The 24,109-nt window shown below is 43.6% G+C and overlaps 1 protein-coding gene across 2 annotated transcripts in view; it reads right to left on the bottom strand.

Annotated features, from left to right (window-relative positions):
• Positions 1-24,109, bottom strand: part of ash2 (Set1/Ash2 histone methyltransferase complex subunit ash2) — a 109,105-nt gene that overhangs the window by 82,954 nt on the left and 2,042 nt on the right. For both annotated transcript variants that reach the window (XM_075686413.1, XM_075686422.1), the window contains exons 3-5: positions 20,957-21,045; positions 17,002-17,093; positions 2,956-3,051 (exon numbers count right to left, since the gene is read on the bottom strand). In XM_075686413.1, the coding sequence (XP_075542528.1) occupies positions 2,956-3,051; positions 17,002-17,093; positions 20,957-21,045 (277 nt within the window). The remainder of the gene's footprint in view (positions 1-2,955; positions 3,052-17,001; positions 17,094-20,956; positions 21,046-24,109) is intronic.

The raw sequence follows: 24,109 nt of genomic DNA, 5'->3' as shown, positions 1-24,109 counted from the left end.
TATACTACTGGGCTAATGATTTTCAAGATCACAACTTTGATTGGCATGCCTCCTCTTTGCAGGTTAGAAACAAAGCAAAAGGAACATTTTCTGTTGCCCATTTTGTTCTTCTTGTGTCCATTTTTGCATACACATAGTACTATCAGTACCATCACATACCATAAATCACAAGATACAATTACAACCTTGGCATGGAGCTATTTTCTATGGTTATAGTCACCACAAGCACATAAACAAAACCTGCAGCCAGGAAGACAAGTGCAATAAGCCCAGTGGGTAGAAATGACCAAGAAAATTGGAAATCATAAGAAGCTTGGCAGTGGGGAACCAGCACTGGCAAAAAGCTGCCACAGGACTTTGAGTACGCAACTGAAATATGCTGCCACCATCTGGTAGGGAGGCCATGAAAATGGCACATTTTGAACTTATTACGTTTGCTTTAGCCTGTTGCGTCCAGCCAAGCTCTGCCCACAGCTGTGCGCATTGCAAGGAGTGTATGCACTCCTACATTCTAGCACACCAGTACCACATCAGGTCACAAGCTGGACACATGCTTAAAATGAACGGTGAATTTGCTAACATGAAATCACAGCATGTGCAACTCAAAACTACTATTTACTCCGCTTGGTAGGATGTGTGTTATGGTGCTGCTGCTGGTGCATGAAGTTTCAGCGCTGATTGCCCATAGACTTGGTTTCATGGTATGTAATGGTCAATAAAACACCCAATTAAAGTTAAGTTGCAATTTCTTCCAACCTTGATAACGTTTTGAAATCCAGGGTTTTACGGAACCCTGTCTGGTCGGGAAGAGGCGTGACAAAAAAAAGGAAACACTGACCAAGAAAAAAATTTTTAGTGAGAAATTAAAAGACATTTCGGCTGCCACATGGGAGCCTTGTTCACAATTTTTTCTTGGCCGATGTTCCCCTTATTTCTTCTTGATAAGGCTTTGCATCAAAGAGCTCTACACAAGCTCTGAGTAAAAAAGAAGTACACTAGAGGGCTTCAGTTGAATTTTGATGACTCCGAGTCCTTAAAGCACATCGAAATCTTGCCATTCTTTTAACATAAAACTAGAGTGGCTCTAAAAGAAGGCAATCAGATTTATCTTCAATTGATATGCTCATTATTTCAGTAATTCTTACAATTACTGTGTGCTCATAATCTCTCCCTACAGTCTCTAGTTCAGAGGAATGCCTTGTCACGTTGAACAAGATCATTAATCTTAAATGGTTAACAGCGCACACAGAGGGCGACAGAGAGAAGAACAGGGGCGCGATCGGATATCTTTGTTCGATACGCATCCTGTTTTATTGCTGCAACGTCACAAAGTGGCAGTATGCAAAATTTGTGAGAACGGGGCGGAGAGAGCAGCCAATCGGCAAGCGGTGAACTCCCCAGAAGTTTACTTCCCTCATTTGTCGTCTGCTTGCATGCTACAAAACGAAACGTTTCTTGTCTTCCAATGAATGAAATCTTTATCTAAAAAATGTATTTTTTCTTCTCAAGCTTAAACACGTTTTCAAATAGTAATATGTGTGACTACTACAATTTATAACTATTAGTTTCTCAGCATTGTCTCTAGGTGGTGGTGGTGTCGTGCACAGCGAGGAAAAAAAAAAGAAAAGAGAAATGGCGGGAACAGTGGCACACTTTTCAAGAGGCAACAACATGCTAGTGGCTCACTGGCACCCGATGGTGGGGTCGAGTTCGCCACACAACCAACATGCTATTTGTTTCAAGAAACAAAAGCGACGCCAGAATTCGCTTTCTACCATTTCTTTATAAACGCATTTTGCACCTCCACTGCTCTCGTTCCTCCTCAAGCAAGGCCAATGCAACAAACGAAGTTCCCATTGCAAGCGCCATTTTCTTGAATTAAACTATGGATTGAATCCCAACGTGCCAATCCGTGATCGAAGACGCCGTTTGGATCCAATCTAATCCACCAGACGCGCCATGCGAAGCCAGTCTTGTACAAGCATGTGATCACTTCAAACTTCCCAACTCCCGTCGGGTTCAGCACCTAGCAGACGACGTGCTCGGTTGCAAGATGATTGACAGGAGCGTGTCATTTTTTTGACGTCACCAAAAACGTGGCCGCACCCCACGGCTAGCAACATCAGAACGGAGTAGGCCAATCGTGCGCACCAGTGACCGAACAAACGCGCCAAACAATGATCTCCGATCGCACCCCTGGACACAGCGCTAAGATGTAGTTTAATGCTGTTTCCTGTTGTTCTTTTCGCTGTCGCCATCTCTGTGCGCTGTTAAACATTTACGATGCTTTACCAACTAGCCCACTAAGCCATCCTTGTGATGGTCATTTATCCATCCTCTGCCATAGACATGCCAATTTTGTAGACAGCCTCATCTGCACCACGACATGTCATACTTGCTCACGAAACACTGCACTGATTATTTCGCATACCTACTGTTTTAATCACTCTTCTTTCTCTAAAGGCGGTGAACGGCAGAACAAGCAGGACAGTTCACTTACATATTTGCTATTCAGTGTTTGTACGAGAAGTTGTATGCTAGTGGTTCATGTCTTGGTATTAATGTTTACCTTATTCTGGCATATTTCTATAACATATTCTTCCTTTATGTTTTAATTACCATCATATACGATTTCAATTTCTGTTACTCTTGTGTTCACCCTGACTGTTTCATTCCCAAGACAGCAGTATGTGTAAATGAATAAATGGGTATTCTTGTACTTCAACCTTACAAGGATGCGACTGCTGTGAATGGGGGCCAAACCTGTGACCACTTGCTCCGCCATTTTACTTAACATTGAATAACAAAAAAAGTGGCCGAAAACTACAAGTAACTACTTACAGCACATTCCTGAAACAGAAAAAGGGATAGACGAATAACGAAGCACAAAGGAAAACAACGACAGAAAGAAGGCAATGCATGGATTAACATGAAAGTAGGCATATATGAACTGACCATGGTCTTGTAAACAGTTGTGTGCCAGGTTTGCTTTACTCTTCGTGGGACCGTTGTCATATTTTCCCAATTCTTTTCAATGAAAGGAATTATCTCCTGAAACAAAGCACAATACATTACAAATAGCTTCCTTGATTGGATAATAAACATGTATTGTTTTTCCTGTCAATGTAAACGATGCGCAGAATGACAACAGTAATATTTTGTGAGAACACATCAAGATATGGGTATACAGTCAAGGACCAATTTTCCGGACACCCGGTTTTTCGGACATGCCTGGTAATTCGGACACCTTCGTGGCACCACTGGGGTCCATATATAATAACGTCTGAAGTTTCAGACCCAAAAAACCTTCACCGTCTAATTTCCTGACTTTTTGCCATGACCACAGGTTCGAAACAGCATTAATAAAAGCTACCACCACCGCCATTTTAATTATCTCGCCACCTCGAACCGGCACTCTCGCATGCAGATCCGCTGGCAGCCGTGGCCACGGTGGAATAACAGAGAAGGTGTCTGAACGAGGCTGCCGCACTGACGATTTTTTTGGTCGTGGTTTATATATCTCTCGGCAGATGGCGCGGATCATTGTGGGTCAACCACAGCAGCTGGCACAACGCGCAGGGCTCCTCAAACATGGGACTCCTCCTCAATAGAATTGCTAGTAAATTGTCCCATATATGCCCGTGTATCAGTCTAAGCGTCTGGTGAGCCTTTGAGAAACAAGCTTATATATATATCCTCCTAAACCTCTAAGCTTCGTAGCGCCATTCAGACCTTATTGTGCTTCGCAAGTCGTGAAAGTCCACTGTAGAGACAGCATGTTTACTACTGCTGAACTTTGGTACAAATGCAAAGCCATCCGGGTATTACAAAGCGCATAGTTTTTCAAGTTGTGCACATACGCCAAGAAACCACAGCTAGCCAATTGCAGCGTCATGGTTAGCATGCATGCCAAGCACACATACTGCTACTAACTGTGCAAGTTACTTTTAATATTCTTTATTTTAGCCTAGAGTTGCTCTATTCTAACCTATTATTCACGTCAAGTAGTGTCCACCTAGTCTATTGAATGCTAACACGCTGGGGTGAAAATTTGAGAAACACAAATGCACAAATGTACAGACATTTCCCAACAGAATATTGACATGTGTTCTTCTTTATCTTTGTCGGGTTACCGCTTTCCACCACCTAACAAATGTTATCGTACAGTGCAGGATGTGCCTGCATGTGTCATAAGTTTCTCAAATGTTATCGATGGTTCTATTCGCTGTCTGTTGTCCCCGAACCTTGTGTAATCTGATTTCATGTTTGCGCGACCCAAATGGTGTGGAACTTTCTGGAAGACGCGCGGGCACCAGCAATTGCTCTGGAACCTTCGATGACTGATGCATAAAAGCTGATGCGCTTGATCCACTGAGCAGATTGAGACGATTGTCGACTGTGTTGGCCACTATAATTGTGCTTTAAGTGAAGCCTGTTTTTGTGGGCACAGGTGCGCCTAATAAAAATTAGTTTCATCATTGACAGTATTGCTAATGTGTTCTTTACCGTCACTACTACGTGACATCCGGTGGGTGGAGGTGTTAGTACATTCATGTACCAAACTCCCCCGCAAAGCCGTGATCCAAGCCCGAAACTCGAGGACAACACCAGCGTCGCCAAGGACCAGCGAGCTAGCCGTAGGAAGCAAGGATTGCTACCGAAATACGGACCTCTTCCTGAAAAGCTCATCATGGAGGTGTGGTTGCTGTTCATCAAACTGACGAAGATCCTCCGCCACTGACAAACATGCGAAAAGTCTATGTCGACGATATATCAATGAGCTGCTGCCATCCCGACAAAGCCTAGAAGCAAAAAATACGCCAACGAAAGAAGACCTGACGACGCTACGTTCCAGCTACACGTCAGCACGACGCAGCCATGACGCAATGAAAAGACCTAACTGCAACGCAAGACATAGAACCACCGACCTCGACGTGCTTCTCGATAACCACACAGTCACCGCCTTAGTGGAGACAAGAGCGGACCCCTTGCCGCCCAGTTGAAGAAAGACTGTATGGGAAGGCCCTCAAATCCGGACAGCTGGAGGACACCTGATCACACCAACTGGAATCTGCACGGCACGAATGACCACTAATGACCGCACCTACTCTGCCACCTTCGTTATCCTCCAACAGTGTTCAAGAGACGTAATTCTCGGCATGGATTTCCTGAACCAATACAGCGCAGCCATCGACCTGAAGTTCCGGGAACGTGATTGCCCTCCCTGAAACGCTCCTTTCTGCAGCACGTGGTGACACAAATTTATGCTTGCGCAGTCGCAACAGCAACTCGCATCCCTATAGGCGAAGGTAAATTTGCACTTTCTTTTTAAAAACGAGCCAATTAACTCTGCCAACTGTTGTACTAAACGACATAGACTCCAAAATGCGATCTTTCTGCAAAATTTGAGCAAGACCAGTGCAGTGGTGAGCACAAAATCTTTTTTCGAACAGGCAGTGAAATATTCAGGACCCTATACAGTAGTGCTACATGGTGAAGTATACGCGAAGTATTCCGGTGAAGCATATCGAAAGTGGGAAGGTGAAACTGTCATGGGACACGGTATCTATTTTTTAATTGTATACGCATGCACTTGCCGTCTCCTACGACAGTGCGAGCCCCAATACCGCTAATAATAGCAGCCCTATTGGGCAAGATTTTTGGCGGAATTTAGGCCCTTGCTAGAACACGTGAGCAAGACGGGGCTTGGGGAGACCACATCCAGGCGTTTGAAGGTGTGTACATGTTGCTGTTCTGGCAGTGGCCCCTTTGTCCGTCACCAGTCACCGGTTAATTCAGCTTGTTGAGGTCCCGTGCTGAGTGGGAGAGCGCACATCCTTCCGTTGTCTTGATGCCCCGAGGCAGTGCCGTCTGATTTAGTCCCCACCTGTTCCTTTGTTTGTTTTTCTTTCTATTTTCTCTGGTATGGGGTCATCATCATCATCAGCCTGGTTACGCCCACTGCAGGGCAAAGGGCTCTCCCATACTTCTCCAACAATCCCGGTCATGTACTAATTGTGGCCATGTTGTCCCTACAAACTTCTTAATCTCATCCGCGCACCTAACTTCCTGCCGCCCCCTGCTACGCTTCCCTTCCCTTGGAATACAGTCCATAACCCTTAATGACCATCGGTTATCTTCCCTCCTCATTACATGTCCTGCCCATGCCCCCCCCCATTTCTTTTTCTTAATTTCAACTAAGATGTCATTAACTCGCGTTTGTTCCCTCACCCAATCTGCTATTTTCTTATCCCTTAACGTTACACCTATCATTCTTCTTTCCATAGCTCGTTGCGTCATCCACAATTTGAGTAGAACCCTTTTTGTAAGCCTCCAGGTTTCTGCCCCGTAGGCGAGTACTGGTAAGACACAGCTATTATACACTTTTCTCTTGAGGGATAATGGCAACCTGCTGTTCATGATCTGAGAATGCCTGCCAAACGCACCCCAGCCCATTCTTATTCTTCTGATCATTTCCGTCTCATGATCCGGATCCGCCGTCACTACCTGCCCTAAGTAGATGTATTCCTTTACCACTTCCAGTGCCTCGCTACCTATTGTAAGTAGCTGTTCTCTTCCGAGACTGTTAAACATTACTTTAGTTTTCTGCAGATTAATTTTTAGACCCACTTTTCTGCTTTGCCTCTCCAGGTCAGTGAGCATGCATTGCAATTGGTCCCCTGAGTTACTAAGCAAGGCAATATCATCAGCGAATCGCAAGTTACTAAGGTATTCTCCATCAACTTTTATCCCCAATTCTTCCCAATCCAGGTCTCTGAATACCTCCTGTAAACACGCTGTGAATAGCATTGGAGAGATCATATCTCCCTGCCTGACGCCTTTCTTTATTGGGATTTTGTTGCTTTCTTTATGGAGTACTACGGTGGCTGTGGAGCCGCTATAGATATCTTTCAGTATTTTTACATACGGCTCGTCTACACCTTGGTTCCGTAATGCCTCCATGATTGCTAAGGTTTCGACAGAATCAAACGCTTTCTCGTAATCAATGAAAGCTATATATAAGGGTTGGTTATATTCCACACATTTCTCTATCACCTGATTGATAGTGTGAATATGGTGTATTCTTGAGTAGCCTTTACAGAATCGTGCCTGGTCCTTTGCTTGATAGAAGTCTAAGGTGTTCCTGATTCTATTTGCGATTACCTTAGTAAATAGTTTCTAGGCAACTGACAGTAAGCTGATCGGTCTATAATTTTTCAAGTCTTTGGCGTCCCCTTTTTTACGGATTAGGATTATGTGAGTGTTCTTCCAAGATTCCAGTACGCTCGAAGTCATGAGGCATTGCGTATACAGGGTGGCCAGTTTCTCTAGAACAATCTGTCCACCATCCTTCAACAAATCTGCTGTTACCTGATCCTTCCTAGCTGCCTTCCCCCTTTGCATATCTCCCAAGGCTTTCTTTACTTCTTCCGGCGTTACCTGTGGGATTTCGAATTCCTCTAGACTACTTTTCTCTTCCATTATCGTCATGGGTGCCACTGGTACTGTATAAATCTCTATAGAACTCCTCAGCCACTTGAACTATCTCATCCATATTAGTAACGATATTGCCGGCTTTGTCTCTTAACGCATACATCTGATTCTTGCCAATTCCTAGTTTCTTCTTCACTGCTTTTAGGTTTCCTCCGTTCCTGAGAGCATGTTCAATTCTATCCATATTATACTTCCTTACGTCAACTGTCTTTTGGTTGTTGATTAACTTCGCAAGTTCTGCCAGTTCTATTCTAGCTGTAGAGTTAGAGGCTTTCATACATTGGCGTTTCATGATCAGATCTTTCGTCTCCTGCGATAGCTTACTGGTATCCTGTCTAACGGAATTACCACCGAATTCTATTGCACACTCCTTAATGATGCCCATAAGATTATCGTTCATTGCTTCAACACTAAGGTCCTTTTCTTCAGTTAAAGCCGAATACCTGTTCTGTAGCTTGATCTGGAATTCCTCTATTTTCCCTCTTACCGCTAACTCATTCATCGGCTTCTTATGTACCAATTTCTTCCTTTCCCTCCTCAGGTCTAGGCTAATTCGAGTTCTTACTATCCTGTGGTCACCGCAGCGCACCTTGCCGAGCAAGTCCACATCTTGTATGATGCCAGGGTTAGCGCAGAGTATGAAGTCTATTTCACTTCTAGTCTCGCCGTTCGGGCTCCTCTACGTCCACTTTCAGCTATCCCGCTTGCGGAAGAAGGTATTCATTATCTGCATATTATTCTGTTCCGCAAACTCTACTAATAACTCTCCCCTGCTATTCCTAGTGCCTATGCCATATTCCCCCACTGCCTTGTCTCCAGCCTGCTTCTCGCCAACCTTGGCATTAAAGTCGCCCATTAGTATAGTGTATCTTGTTTTCACTCTACCCATTGCAGATTCCACGTCTTCATAGAAGGTTTCGACTACCTGGTCATCATGACTGGATGTAGGGGCGTAGACCTGTACAACCTTCATTTTGGACCTTTTATTAAGTTTCACAACAAGACCTGCCACCCTGTCGTTAATGCTATAGAATTCTTGTATGTTACCAGCCATATTCTTATTAATCAGGAATCTGACTCCTAGTTCTCGTCTCTCCGCTAAGCCCCGGTAGCACAGGACGTGCCCGCTTTTTAGCACTGTATATGCTTCTTTTGGCCTCCTAACTTCACTGAGCCCTATTATATCCCATTTACTACCCTCTAATTCCTCCAATAGCACTGCTAGACTCGCCTTACTAGATAACATTCTAGCGTTAAATGTTGCCAGGTTCATATTCCAATGGCGGCCTGTCCGGAGCCAGGGATTCTTAGCACCCTCTGCTGCGTCGCAGGTCTGACTGCCGCTTATGGTCAGTTGCTTCGCAGCTGCTAGGGACTGAGGGTTGGGGTTTGATTGTTGTGTTCATATAGGAGGTTGTGGCCAAGTACTGCACCAGGGTGGCCAATCCTGCTCTGGCGAGGGAGCGCATTACTGGTTGTGGTCACCGGGATCAGGCCACACTCCAGGCCTGTTTATGCAATTTTATCAACACGCGGATTTTTTTTTTTTTTAATGCGGTGGAAAATTGCTGGCACCGGGATTCGAACCACGGACCTCTTGCACGCGAGGCGGGTGTTCTTCCACTACGCCACCACTGCACAGCTTGGTATGGGGTGGACGATGGCAAGTGCTGACCAAAGGACAGGCAGCTGCTCTCAATAGGGTTCCTGGTTTCCTCTGTTGCGGTGCACTGTTAGCAGCCACTGGCAATCGGGCAGTCATGTTATATAGCAATTAGATTCCAACTCAGTACTATTGTAAATATTTGTTCAGCACCAAAACTAAGCGTAATAAAGGTTCTTCATTCTATCAGCAGAGCCTTGCCTTGGGCCTCCCTTGCTGCGTGTGTAGGGCTGCCATCCCCAAGCTGGTACCAGCTGGTGGCATGCACGCAGTAGTGCATCGGCATACAGAGTGGAGCAGGCGCTGACGCAGTGCCCCATATGCAGGCTTGATGTGCTCAGACCCTAAGTGGCTGTTCAGCGCACGCTATGAGCAGTGAGTGAGACCACAGTGGACACGCCTTGCAAACTCATTGGCTACTGACAGTAGTCGGCGCGTGCTGTGCCGGACATTGGGTCACATGATACGCTTTTTACACTTTCATCAGCCATGCAGAATAGCCTTATTGAGATTCCCATATCCCACATAATTACCCTATCATAAAGATAGAAAAACCTGTGTTTTCTGGATGAAAAGAGAGAAGCAAACCTTTCTAAGCAAAAGATTGCCATGAGTCACAGTGTAGCCCACTATTATTGCCCACCTTATTGGCATTCAAGAGAGCATAACTTCATTATTTCTTCATCTCCAGAGATGGAAAAGCACTTGATCCTATTCAAACGGTACATTTTATTTTACAGATTTTTTTCAGTGCTTCGTATAGGACTCAGCTGAATTAAGTGCAGGCATACTAATTCAATGTTCCCTTACCAGTACAGCTCGATTCCCAAATACCAAAGTTACTGAGAGCAACATTCTTATTACGTGATGAAAGTGGTCTTCTGAGTCCTTGCAGCCACTGGTTTTCTTGCACAACATTTGTAAACCTCAAACTTTGTGTTAACTTTTCTGTAGGGGTGTTCGAATAGTTAAATTTCTGAATCAAATTGAATACAAATATTTAAGAAAGACTACCTTCGAATATTGAGTACCAAATATTTCGAACTTGTCAATAATGTGAAGTATCAAAGTTGTGTGGAATCCCCTTAGCAAGAAAGGCTGAATTATGTTACTTATTTGATATACATAATTCTGTCAACAATTGAAAGTCAGGTAAACTGGGAAACTTGTACTTGAGAAACAAGTCTGATCACATCTGGTGCTCTGTGACCTTGATAGTAATGAGACAAAGGCTACAACATGCATGTTGTAGACTGTAGTGTTCAATGAAGGAGCTAAGTATAATTAATGCTACCACACCAGCATGATGAGATGGACGAAATAATAAGTTGCTTTGCCTGAATCGAGATAACAAATTCATAGAACGAATAAGATGAGGCACAGATTTGAATGACCGAAAGTATTGCGCAAAAATAACTTCCTCGATTAATTCATTCAACTGCTAACATGTGCAACTTGCACTTAGTAGTTAGCTGATTGACAACCGATGTGACCGTTAGTTGTGCTGTTCAAAAGTGTACAAGACGTCCTGGAAAATGGGACAGGAGAACTGTGTACTTTGAGAAAAAGAAGTCCTGGACAAGTCTAGATAAAGTGGTTGGAGTGGTGCATCCCCACAAGAAGTCGAGATCATTTTGGAGGTGGGTGTCTTGAATTTTATGAAACAAGGAGCAAACTTTTTATACCAAAAGCTCTACCCTCTTGGACAGTTCTCAAATGCCATACCAGTTTAATATTTTATGTAAGCGAAGAACAAGAGAAAAGTTAACCTGCTTTATCAGCACAATTGAACATCAAGAGGCCATGTCTGTACACGCAATTCACAATAATAGGCAAGAAAACTATTTTCTCAGGAATTATCATTGAACACCCCACTATACAAGCACACCCTTCTGTTTTTGTACGGAGGCAGCCAGTGTTCAAGCCGAAGTTGTGGCAATGTCTTTCAATGGAACACTAAAGAAAAACAATAAGTTAACATTTAGACTATACCTGAAAAGCTCTTGCTCCTTTTCTTTGAAATAAAATGTTCGCTTATTAGCGCAAGACATAAAAATCAAACCAAATTATGGAGTTGAACATCCCAAAGCAACACACAAGGTATGAGAGACGCAACAGTAAGGGGCTCAGGATTAATTTAGACCACCCGGGACTTTTTTAATGTGCACCTAAATCTAAGTACACGAGCGTCTTTGCATTCCTCCCCTACCGGAATATGTCTGCCATGACTAAAAATTCAACCTGCGGCCTCATGCTCAGCAGCAGAGTGCCATAATAACTGAGCCACAACCTTATTAAGGTCACAAGGCACTGCCGAAGACCACGACGGGCAGCACAGAAAATTAAGACCAAGCTTTCCCTCTTTAGATTCCGCACCCAAACTACGGCACTGGTAATGTTGGAGACTATGTGTTGGGCACCACATCATGCAAGAGTGAAACTGTCCCCAAAAGTGATCGACCAAGAATAGACCCAGGTTTGCTGCTTATGTAACTTGTACAGAGGTCACTCAGCAAAAGGAAGTACCATAATGTGCACCTGTGCATGCAACACAGTAAAATACAGAAGTAGATATCCTTTACACGTGATACAGTAATGTCAGCAGACAATTGTATGAACCAGCATTGCTTCACTAACACCACTTTAAAATAGGAATGTTCTTTACTAATTCTGGCAATGCTCTAGTTTAAAATGGTCCTTCCTTTTTAAGATTTTTATCAGTGGTCAGTCACCAGGAGATGCTTTCCAGGAAGTTGCAGTGTCCTTACAGTCCTCCGGTATCTTACTACAGCTGCAGTCCTCACCAAATGACACACTCCCAAAGATCAACTGCACTGCGTAATATAGGACAGTGCTGTTCCCTACTGTGTAGAGTCTACAAGTGCGACACTCTGGTGTATTAGGTGAACGACAGCTGCTAGATTAGATAATGCACCCACAAGCATGCGCAGGTTAACAGACACAGAGAATTGCACACATTGCTTTTCATGAGCAGCAACACTGATAAGCTCTTTTGTTTAACCAAATACACATGCACGCAAGTGGCCTACCAACTGGTGTGACAAATCACACTGGTTTATTAGCCCACGCATGTAATTCCCCAGCCCAGTGACACAGCAGGGTGTCTACCAAGTTTACATTTCCAAATTCCCTGAGTTTTCCAGGTTTTACCCGAGTGCCTTTGCAGTATTGCCTGAGTGACTCAGAACTTTGTTTTATGTCAAGACGGGCTCCCAACATCGTGTCGCTCAATGGTGTCACTCTCCAGTGAGCATGTTAAAAAATAAAAAAACAATGTAATTCAGTTTGAATAGTAAGGAGTAGTGTTTATTTTATTAAAAAGAAAAAACAGAAGGGATGGGTTAGTAAAATGCACAACAAATAAAATATCTTCAAAAGAAATAGTAAAGCCCATTGCAAATCGAGTCGAAAATTCTCAAATATGAATAAAAAAGAGATGCATGCAGAATATTTTCGAATATGAGCTATATCTACCAACTGATAGCATGATAGATGATTGGTATGAGGCCCGAAATTTATCACAAGTCAAATTCTCTCGCAACAGCTGGTAAGTCAACCTCAACTGTCCTGAAATATTCTCAGCTCACGCACAACAACTCAGTGTTGCATTTCACTGTTTTAAAGAGTTCTTTTGCTTAGATGAGGGACAGCTGCATTTCGGCATCAGCCAACACTTTGCTTTTAGAGTGCAAGCTCCTTAAGAAAAGCGGCGGCATGCTTCTTTTCCTGTTCATTTCTCAATGCATAGGTCCTCTGTCTTCTTGTTCTCCTTTGGCTCAGCGTTCGCCACACAGACTATTTGAGGCATCCTCTTGGACAGTTGTACAGTCAGCGTACGATTTTTCGGACTCCCTAGGGAACGCGAACCCGTCTGAGAAAATGAATGCATGTCTTTTACAGCCCTTAAGGGCTCAAATCGCCACAGGCACGTCCGAAAAAGCTCTGAAGGCCTGCCAGTACACTTATTAGGCATATCGGTGCTCATACTGTAACAGGAGATGGCGGGTGCATGTGTGTATAGTTAAGGAATACATACTGTGTCCCGTAACAGTTGCCCCTTCCCACATTCAATATGCTTCGCAGCGTAACATTGCTGTAATGAGGCGAAGCTGGCTTTCGGGAGCCGGCATTACGCAACGCGCCGTGCTTTCCGAACTTCGACGCCAATCGCGATGACCACAAAGGCAGTGTCGGTGCCATTGCTGACAACGGCGAATTCTTTCAAGCTTAATACCAAACCTCAAAGCAGCTAGGCCTAGCATTGTGGCTACGGCCAACGTTCTTAGACATACTTCAGTTTTGCAGCTCCCTATTCGAGCCCACTGGCCGACATGGCCGCAGCGGCGGTCACTGGAACTACCGGTGCTGCAGTCATGTCTTTCATCACATGCCGCGCGTCGTTTGCTCCTGCTGCGATGCGTTGTTTGCACCAACTGGCATGTAGCGCTTATCCGTCGGTAAATGTAGTTTACATAAGCACTCCCGAGTTTTGTGACAAACCTGCAGCGCTTAAGTAACAGCGACTTTACAGTGTCGGTATATCTGTATCAATGTGTCTTGCAGTCGCATCTCTCTTCATGCATGGTGCTTCGTCTACTATGATGGGCGCGATGCGTCGTTTGCCCCACCTTGTACCGCTTGCTTGTTAGTGAATGTGGTTTAGCTACCCGCTCAAATATTTATGCCAAGCTTAATGCAAAAAACATTATTTTCCTGTGCCGACATCGAAATGCACGCGTGGTCGGCGCATTGAGGCTGTTGCTGTAGGGGGCAAATGAGCGGCCGGTCGCGACAATTCGGTTTTCCAACTAATTTTTCCTAGTCAGAAGGGCCAAAGTGGTCTGCTGAGCGCTTTTTTCTGGCAGTGTATTCATACCTTGTGTAATAAAGACGAGTGCCTTTATATCAGCAGCGGTATTAAGAAGGTATCGCATGCTGCTCGAGATTGTAAGGTGCACCAAATGCTACTCCTCTGCTGGTAAGCTAACTGCATCTCGTTATTTTAATGCATAAGCATTCTTTGGCGAGTACCCTTTGCAAAATCTGCCTGTCACGCGAAAAGTGCAATGCCTTGTATCAACACAAAAATGCATCATTTCCGAAGTTAAGAGGCACATTAATTCGTTACGGTAGTGTAAATGTAGATAATTCGTATCTGTATAAGCTATAAACAATAAACAAATGAAATTCTTATCTGGAACCTGAATGTGCTCGGTGAACTTCTCCACCCGCCATCTGTTCCGTGTCTAATAAATCTAATCAGTGCAAGCATTTCTACATGTCCCTCACGCATATAAATATATTTACGTTCAATGTGATCGGCAGGAAGTGGCAAGAACCAATTCGACTACTGAATACTCGTAGGTCAAAGGATTATTTTATTTTCTACGAACAAAATTGGCAACGAACATTGCGAAGTTTTCTTTTTTTGCTTGAAAAACCTTTTTTCAATGTAATCTCACATTTTTTACTGGCTGGTCACGTGCACGTGCTCTGTAAGCGGTCGTTTATTCTTTTTTGTCAAGTGAATGCCCATGATCACATAAAACTTGATTAGTCATGTCAACAACTACAAATCTTCACATCTAAGTGCAGGCACGCGCGGACGGTTTCGCCAGCCTGACTGGGGTGTTCCAGAATAAATCGCCAGAAGCAGGATTCATTAAGTGTGATGAATTAATGTTTAATTCTGTACGTGTTCATTAATGGTGAATATGCCAGGATTGTTTTGAACGACCTCATATCTCTGCCAATAAAGAGGCTTGTGGGCGCTACAGAATCACATACATTTGAAGCCACAGGCATTTTCCTTCATCGTATTGCCCACACTTATGTTTCTGTAGTCGCTTAAGGTTGTGTTCGGAGGCTTGCTCGAGCAAAGTTGCATCTACAGCAAGATATAATGTTCATAACCTTCGCAAGTACTGCAATATACTGTTTGGGGTGCACATGTGATCTTGTACGTATGTTGCTGTTTTACTTTGGCTTGATGTAATGCTCACCCGGCCGTGCTTAATTGTCAAGCCGTCTGCTTCTCTGAGGAAGATTTCAATTATGCCTTTGAGGGTAGTACAGCCGCTCGAAATAGCATTTTGTGGATTTTGTTGCACCTTTTCATGCAGCAAATTAGGTGCGATACTCTTCACAGGCAACACTTTCCATAACTCAGAAGATTCCACCTACAAGTTGCTTCATGTAAAACGATTCAGCTATCGCTGCTGCGTGGTGTCGTCTTCAATAAATACAAGCTTTCAGTGTACAGAAGGCAAAATCACAGTTGTGAGGTTGTTCATTACAGTTTGTAACGCATATTTCAAAGGCACGTACAACAATATTTCCAGTACATTTGGTTTTAAACCTGCATGAAGCGCATCCCTGCAAGCTTCCGCCGAAGTACCTGTCAACTCTCAAGCTGCTTCTGTTGGAGAACTTCGCTTTTGCATCACATTTCTTGGCTTCGAGACGTGTTCGTGAAGACCGATAGTAACTATAAGTCGTGGAATCACGCTGTGAAAAAGCGTCCATGTTTCCAGTGAGGAAAGAATATATATGTACATTTGTTCTAAAGAATTAAAATAGACTGCCATCCTCAACATGACGTTCACACAAGTCGGACTTATCTGTGGGGCATTCTTTCTTTCGGCGGAGCATATGTTTCCGTATATAAAACTCTCTGCCGTCGTCGAGGTTAGGGGAAAATAGTGGCCATCAGCATCACGCTGCATCTGGCCGTTCGAGCAGCCATGCGCAAAGCAAGACTGCACAAAAAACTTCTTCCTGTGATGAGACGCTGAAACATATCCGCGCGAAACTTTTCACCAGAAGAAACCGCCGCACATCACACGACATCAACATCATGACAACACTAGCGACATGCAAAGCAGCACCACCAAAATGAAAACAGAAGCGAAACCAGAAGTGGTAGAAGCGACGAAAGACGCGATCGCAGCGCCGCTAGTTCGCGTGACCACCACTTCGGCCACCTTCCGAGCGGAGCTGTGAAACTGAAGTATATCTAAGAACGTTGGCTACGGCTGCCAGTGGATATGCGTGCGAGTGTGCCGGTTCGAGGCGACGAAGTTATCGAAATGCCGGCGGTTGTGGCTTTTATTAATGCCGTTTCGGACCTGCGGTCACGGCAAAAAGTTCGGAAAATCTGACGGCGAAGGGTTCTGGCATCCGAAATTTCAGACGTTCTTATACGTTGACCCTATGGGGTACCTAGTGGGGCCGCGAAGCCGTCAGAATTATCTGGCATCCGGAAAGTCGCTCGTTGACTGTACTCTAGCAACTCCTCCAGCCGACAACGCGGCATCAAAGACCATTCGTTACGATTCCTCTCTGTTACTCGAGCCAGTGTTACCGCGACTTTCGTTCCCTTTCAATAAAATTACAGCCAATTTTCCCTGATAGAAGCACAAATTCCCTGAGTTTTCCTTGAGTTTTTTCCAGACTACTCAAGATCCCTGAGAATTCCCGGTTTTCACGGTTGGAAGACACCCTGCACAGTGCCTTCAGGCCATGTGCACACATGGCAAAGCAAAGGTGCTTACCAACATCAACAGTCATTAAAAGCGACGGATGCAAATCTGCGTGCTGATTAGGCCGTTCATGCTCCTGGGCGTACTACCTTGGGTCCAGAAGCCAACATCAAGTGTCAACCACATACACTGGAGCCAGCCAATCATGCACTTTACACAGCAGTAACCCGCACTGTGCTATGCACCAAAACACTATCACCCTGTGACAAAAAATGCATGCTGTAAGGTGTCCTAAAGCCTACAAAACTTAAATGCTTCGTAGCTAACATTCCGCATGCTCACCTTGTCTTTCGAAAACAATGCCTGACTTCCTCCCTCTGCACGGTTCTTCTGTATTAAGTTGGCGAGCGCTGTCACACACATCTGGCTAAAATCTGAAAGGACACGAAAGATGGATGCTATGAGACATCCTTGAAACTAGACTTTGTTCTGCAAACTAAAGAAAGAAAGAAAGAAATGGGCTAGTTTTATTGAGGCACAACCTTTGCTGCTAGCACACGACTAGGTCAGTTGAAGTGCCTGCAGAGATACAGCTGAACCTCGATATAACAAATACAGCTATATCAAATTATAAGATATAATGAAGAAAACCTAACATGTTTCTCACCAAAATCAACGTTTATCGAATATATACTTATAACGAACACAGTATATAATGAAGAGATGCTACTTTATTATAATAGGGTTCAACATACAGTCCGCAGGACAAATTTGGGCTTAAAATAAAAAGTTTTTTTTTTAGCTAGTCCGCACCCGCTGTATAGCCCTCAGGGGCAAACTTTGACTGAATATAGGTTTTTTAGCTTGTCTACAACCACTATACAGTAGTAGGTAAGCAGACGTTTTTATGTCAACCAGAAAAGGTCTGGATCCTTTATTATACTGCATATAAGAGTCAATTCTAAAACCTGCCTTAATCGCTCTCATCAGGGCTGTCAGGACAAAACAAGTCAAGCACGTCAAATTTCACAAAAGATGTCGAAAAATAAAATCTCGTATTGCCCAAAACCATAAATATTCTGCATCTTGCGAAATTACAGCTTTTAAGCTTGCATAGTCCACGAACTGTGGTTCGGAAAACATGGTAAAGGAAAATAACAGCCATGCACTTACTAGTACGCTTTCTGTCAAGTGTCAAATCAAGGATGACATAAAAATGTCTGCAACTGCACTTTGAATGTGCTACTGCAAGCAATATCACAAAGAAAAGAAAAAAAACAATGCACACAAATACCAGGACAGTCAGGAGTGCTAGTGCATCACCACTTTACTAAACCAATTTAGAACATTGTGTAGGAACAGGGGCACAGTTATACAAAAATTATTTGCAGTGTATTTATATCTGGCAGAATTACTCGCTATTAGTATTAACCTCTTCACTGCCACTCCCGGGGGTAACCCAAGCACCCACCCTAGCACAAGACCTGCCACACCCTGCCTGCCGCTCCAGAAGCCACTCCAGGAGTATTGTAGCCACTAGCCACTCCTCTAGCCGCTCTTCTAGCCACTCCATACATGCAATGAGAATAACTATAGTCGGATACAACTTTAGAAAAAAGGGGGCGTTTACTCCTCCGAGGCGGAGGCACACGAGCATCCACCAATGGGCGCGCGCTCTGGACAAACGTCATGAGCCAGATGGCCGGTGACCCCGCCGATGGAGAAGATGGCAGCCCGCGCTTCGAACTGGGCGAGGTCACGCCAGCTGTGTGCTTCAGCCCCTCGTCAGAGTGAATTCCAGAACTGTTTGTGATGGTCTATCATGCCGGAAATATTACAGTGAGATTACGATGCACCATTTGTGCCGCGTGCATTTATTATGAGCCGTGATCCGGTGAAAGAACATTGCAGCGAGCATCGCTGGCGCTGCGCTACGCTTTGCCTGAAAACAGGATCCCGCGGCGACCGCTGCGAACACACATCCCGCGTGCTTGTTCTATGTTTTGTTTTATTTCGCTCCCGAGTGAAGTTACGGTGAGAAAGTTTTCCAAAGACTGGTGCCTACGGTAGCGGCGGGTGTGTTCGTATACTGTGTCGCTGCGTTTTTCGTCGGACGGGGTGAAGTGATGAAGCAAAACCATTCTCAGGAGTAATCAGAAAAGTGCGCGCAACAAAAACTATTTGCAGAAGAAGCCTTCAACACAAAGATTTGTCGCCGTCAACTTAGCGTAAACTATCAATAGAGAGGTTTAGCTTTTCCGGTATTCCGGTAAAACGCAGGCGGACGCCCGGGGTGTTGGGGCGGAGGCGTAAACGTGAGCAGTCGAGCGGTCCGCATGGTGCAGCCACCTGGTGGCGCAGTGCTCAAACAGACAGAAACAGTTAATATTGCATTAACCGAGCGTATTCTTCTTCGCTGCTGGTGTAAATTTTCGGCACTGGCATAATCGTGTTGCTGCCCCAACGCCTCAATGCCCCGTCCGCCTGCGTTTTACCGGAATACCGGACAAGCTAAACCTCTCTATTGTCAGCAGTGAGATAGCCGAGCGTCTAGCGACGGTGTTCTAGCGTTGTGTGGCACCGTCGATTGATTGCTGTCCACCAGTTCTCACTGCACGCGCAAGCACGCGCAAAGGAGGTCCCATTATAGTCTTTGACCTCGGGACCTCGTCCTGTATAATACTGCCTTGTACTATATCTTGTCTATTAATAATAAAACCTCAAACCTCAAGCTGCAGAACGCGTGCTGTGAAATTGTGAAAACACAAAACCAAAAAATATAAATTTTATGCTATTTAAAACCAAGAGTACTTATTTAAAACGATGAATGAAGCATTTTTGCACCTTCCTGCCTCGACCGTATTCTCGCCCCAGGTTTATAATGGTTGCGATAAATGCACTGTTTTATATAAGTACTTTTTCAATAGCAACTGATTCATTTTAAGCTTGAGAAACGAGTATTAGATACGCCGTGTACAAGTGAACAAGCGCAAAAGCGTTGCAGAGCTGCTCTTTCTACTTTTGTCACTTGCAATGAAGCTAAAGAGCATACGACGGGCAGCGTTGTGAAAGGCACGGGATTATTTTTCTGCCGCTATTCGGCATGTGCTGTAGCACATGAGAGCTCTAATAAACCAGTCATCAAAATGCAAAAGTCTTTATTTATACTGAGAATTACGCGTTTCAGGAGCACAATGTTTCGAGCGGGACTATTTTAGTCGCGGAGGCAATCGGCTGTCGCGCTTCGGTCATCTGGGCGGGGCCTCCCCTTTTTTCTAAAGTTGTATCCGACTATAGGTACAAATTTTAATCCTTGAAGTTGTTTTTCTTAGTTTCTTTTTTTTTCCCCCAAGGTTTATGTTACCAAAAGCTATTGTTACCAAATTGCACAGGACAGTCTTGTCTTTATGGTGTTTTCTACTGCGATATTTTATGCAGAATCCAACTGTAGAGTTATATTTCTCAATTTTGCCAGGAAGGGTAAATTTAGGTGGAAGGGGAATGTAGCGGTGTCATTTATACGCCTCAATCTTTCTACAAAAACTAGTGAAATATAATAAACAGCTCCCCAATTGCACAGCCTGGGACTTCTTATGGAACCCTCAAGGCAGCCAAATTTCCTCATAATTTTCCAACTATATATTTGTTAGTAACCATATCTATTTCCATACTGTACGAATCACAACTTTTGAAAATTGAGCTCGAGCAATGATATTAAGTAGTGCTTTATATCATTACCATAATTAAGCTGCCCAATTTCCATTAAAAGTTAATTTACCTATTGCGTCAAAAGTTGATGATTTGAGCCAGGTCTTCCTTTGAAGAAGACCTGGAACACCCCAATTTGCCCTTTCTTGCAAACTTCAATAACTAGTGGTACCTTGCGTTTTTAACGGTGGCAATAAGTCGTCTTCTAATATAAAAGCCACCATTAACAAGTCATCTCGACAGTTGCGCAGTACTTTTCACAGGCTGATTAGAAAAAAAATTTAAAAATTTGAAGTGCCACTGCTTATGAACGGTTGGGTATCACAAGCATCATATGTGCCTCTGTGGATTTGATCAAGCAGTGTTTGCAATGATTAAAGGCGACATATAGTGAACATAAAACCAAGAAATCCACAAAAAGTGTTACACAGCCCCTTTAAGATAGCTGTCTGACAACCATTCAGCATACTGTCTCCACCAACTGCCCAACAGAAAAAGTATGTGGATAGGATCAACCACAACTGAGGCATACTACTGGTCATAACCAAATTACTCAGCTTCAAAGTTAAAAACATTTCAGGCAACTCACTTGACTGCTTTTTGGAGAAGTTCTCATTACCAGCTGGATTGCACAGCTTGCAGGAAAAAGTGTAGTTGGTCATAAATGGAACGCATTTTCTGAAAAAAAAAAATATGTGCTTGTGAAACCTATGTGCTTGTTGTTGCCGAATTTTTGTTTCACCTATACTGTGCTCCAAAACACAAATTATATTGCACAGATGACATTATCTGATCACTGTCGCACTGCAGCACCATTCACAGCTACAGCAGTGTTGCTGGAGGTGAGTTTATCATTACTGTACCAAAGATTCTCCAACATGGTGGCCGTTATGACATCAGTGAAAGCTATCTAAGCAAAAAAACCCACAGGCAAAACTATAACTTGATACTCTTTAAGTGTCTTCCAATACGAGAGAAACCATCACTGCCAACAGGAAAGGCAAGTACTTTCAACAGCTCACAAACCTTCAACATGGTGGACAGCACAGACGACAGGACAAGTGATAACAAAGTTTCATTGACTAAGTGTCTTTTTCTTTTGAATTCTTATAGCATATAAAACAGAAAACTTAAAAGTCATAATGCTATCTGCAAGTTGCTCAGCCGGCCAGCCAGAAAATGCAGCAGAAACAAAATCAGAATGAAGTCCCACATGGCAAAAAGAAATGACTATTTTACTGCGTACGTATACTGTTTTTTTTTTTTCGGTTGTTTTTTGGACTGTTTTCACACGTTTACAAGTCCTTTTTTTTATTTTTGTCCATTTTTTGTTGTAGTCTTTTTTGCATTTGTTGTGTTTTTGGCCCTTTTCTAGTTTTACATCTGTTAAATAGTGATTTTTTGCAATGTGAGGTTCACCTTCTGTGTGGCCTCATCGCATATCACAACTTTGGGGCTCTGGTCACTTGTGCTAAATTTTAACAGATTAGGTTTTTTTTTTCTTTTCTACTTTTCTGTTATTAATGAAATGACATCCTTTCTCAATCTGGCAATAGCAATTCATTTTATAATACTTGTAAGTTTCCCTGACTGAACTTACAAAGCACATATGTATGCAAGGTTTACGCACAGTGTATGAAGCCCATCATAGCTGTGTTTCCATGAATGTAACAGAAGTGAATTGTATTCACCTCAACCAAGGCACATTCTCCACATCTACAATACAATTCACTAGGCCATCAGAAGCAATGAGTAAAGTAAAAGGGAATTGGACATGACAAACCACATCCGATCTCCAATCCCATGATGCGCTTATTTCCTGAGCTACATTCGGGACATCAAGAAAGGGATACCAGTCGCATTCACACAAAAAGGTAGACACTGAATATAATAACCACTTTACCATGGCACTGGCACATAGAGGAAACCTCTATGCCACACTTATGCAGACATGAATTACTCTTGCAACAAGCATGGCATCTTAAGAGCAGAGTAGTCCAACGTTTTTTTTTTTACTGGTCATGAAACTTCAGCCCCTAGCAGTGGCCTGCATACCGGACCATTCATCGTACCAAGCATCAAACGCAACTGGAAGTATGTGATATTTTTGCATAAGACCTCCTCTCGTTTAGAATTTGAGGACTGTGCTCATCAACTATATGTGAAAATGTACAAACCTATCACAGCTGTTTAAAGCATGGGAGCAGTGTGCTTCTGAGACACTTGGCGCAGCTTGCCGGCAGAAGCTAGAACAGCATACAGCCTTTATAACAAAATGCTTGGGACCTCCAGAATAGTCTGTTATACATAACATTTTTTTTTGTAAAGAGCGAGCACTCTGATGCTCACAATGTAATTGACTAGGCACGTTTAGCAAATGAAAACCTTTATTTAACATGAATTTAATATGAAAACGCATCACGAAACTAAATATAAAATTGAACACTAAAGAAGCCAACAATTTTCTTCTACACACTTCATCAGATGGGATGTGCAACTTCAGCCAATTTTACGGTATCAAGGTTCACAATGTGCACTGCGGCCAAAGCTGAGGGCAACACAAGGTACAACTGCAGTGCGTCTAATGCTGCTGTTGCCTTTCTACACATTTAATCTCATTTCACATAAGTTCCACTAAGTAAGAGGAGCATATTTTGCAAATATGTCCCACTTAGTTGGTAGAATCTGTGTTAAATGAGATGAAGATGTTCCGTTTCCTTAGTAAAACCTACGTAGAATGGTACTAAGAGTGATATATAGTAACAGAGGTAAGAAGCTCAACCGAAGGAAGAGCTGAAGCTCAAGGACATTCATTCCACATAGATTCCATTAAGTAAGTGGAACATATTTTTTAACTTGTTCCATTTACTCAGTGAAACCTGTTCTGAAAGAGATTAAGAGCATATATAATCAAAATTATTGGTTCATCTGCCTGCTCTTTATCATTGCTACAGTCATTGACCTTCACTAGGTAGTCTAGTTTTCCTTTTCTTCTTGCCAGGAGGCCACACCAGTGTTACCCACGATAGTGCTTGATCATACAGGCTTTGGGGTTTTTAAAATTTTTTGCATTGGCAGTAAGGAGTTACTGTGGGGTCCGAACCTGCTCTCGTGGTCAAATAGTTCTGGTATCAACCTACACTTTCATGTGCAGGTCCCCCTTCAGCTCCACTTCTGAGTGGCAGCTGGGGAGGGCAATTAAGGGGGAGTGATATTATGAGGAGCGTTCATTGTAAAGGAACAAATTAGCTGTCGCGGACTGAATTCCTTCGTTGTATAGGCAAATTCGTTTGTAGTGGTGCTTGATGTAGAGGCATTTAGTATATATTCAATGGTAGGAGTTTGTTTTGGCCGGTACCTGCGGAATCCTTCATTATAGAGGCATTCGACCGTAGCTGCTTCTGAAGAGACACTGCCAGGTGGACAGTGCTCCGCCACTCATGGTGAGCTCCCCTGTTCTGATATGTTCTGCCCGATGACGGGGAGCAGGTGGCAGGAACGGTTCTTTAACAGTGCGCATCCTAGCATGAAAACACAAATGGTCATCGCGCAAAAAAAAACACAAAAAATATGAGTGCATCGGCATCCTGTTATCGGGCAGAATCACATAAAGAGGGAGATGCACAAAGCACATGGCTATGACCATGAGTGGCCACACAATGTCCAACTGGCTGCGCATGCTCAGAAGTAACTATGTCACTCCACCTTCCTGCAGTACGCTGCGCCAGATGTATTAGAAGCG

The sequence above is a fragment of the Dermacentor variabilis genome, chromosome 1 (assembly GCF_050947875.1).
Source record: "Dermacentor variabilis isolate Ectoservices chromosome 1, ASM5094787v1, whole genome shotgun sequence".
Classification (NCBI taxonomy): domain Eukaryota; kingdom Metazoa; phylum Arthropoda; class Arachnida; order Ixodida; family Ixodidae; genus Dermacentor; species Dermacentor variabilis.
The sequence above is the reverse complement of the archived record's forward strand: the minus strand, read 5'-3'. Positions and strand labels throughout refer to the sequence as shown.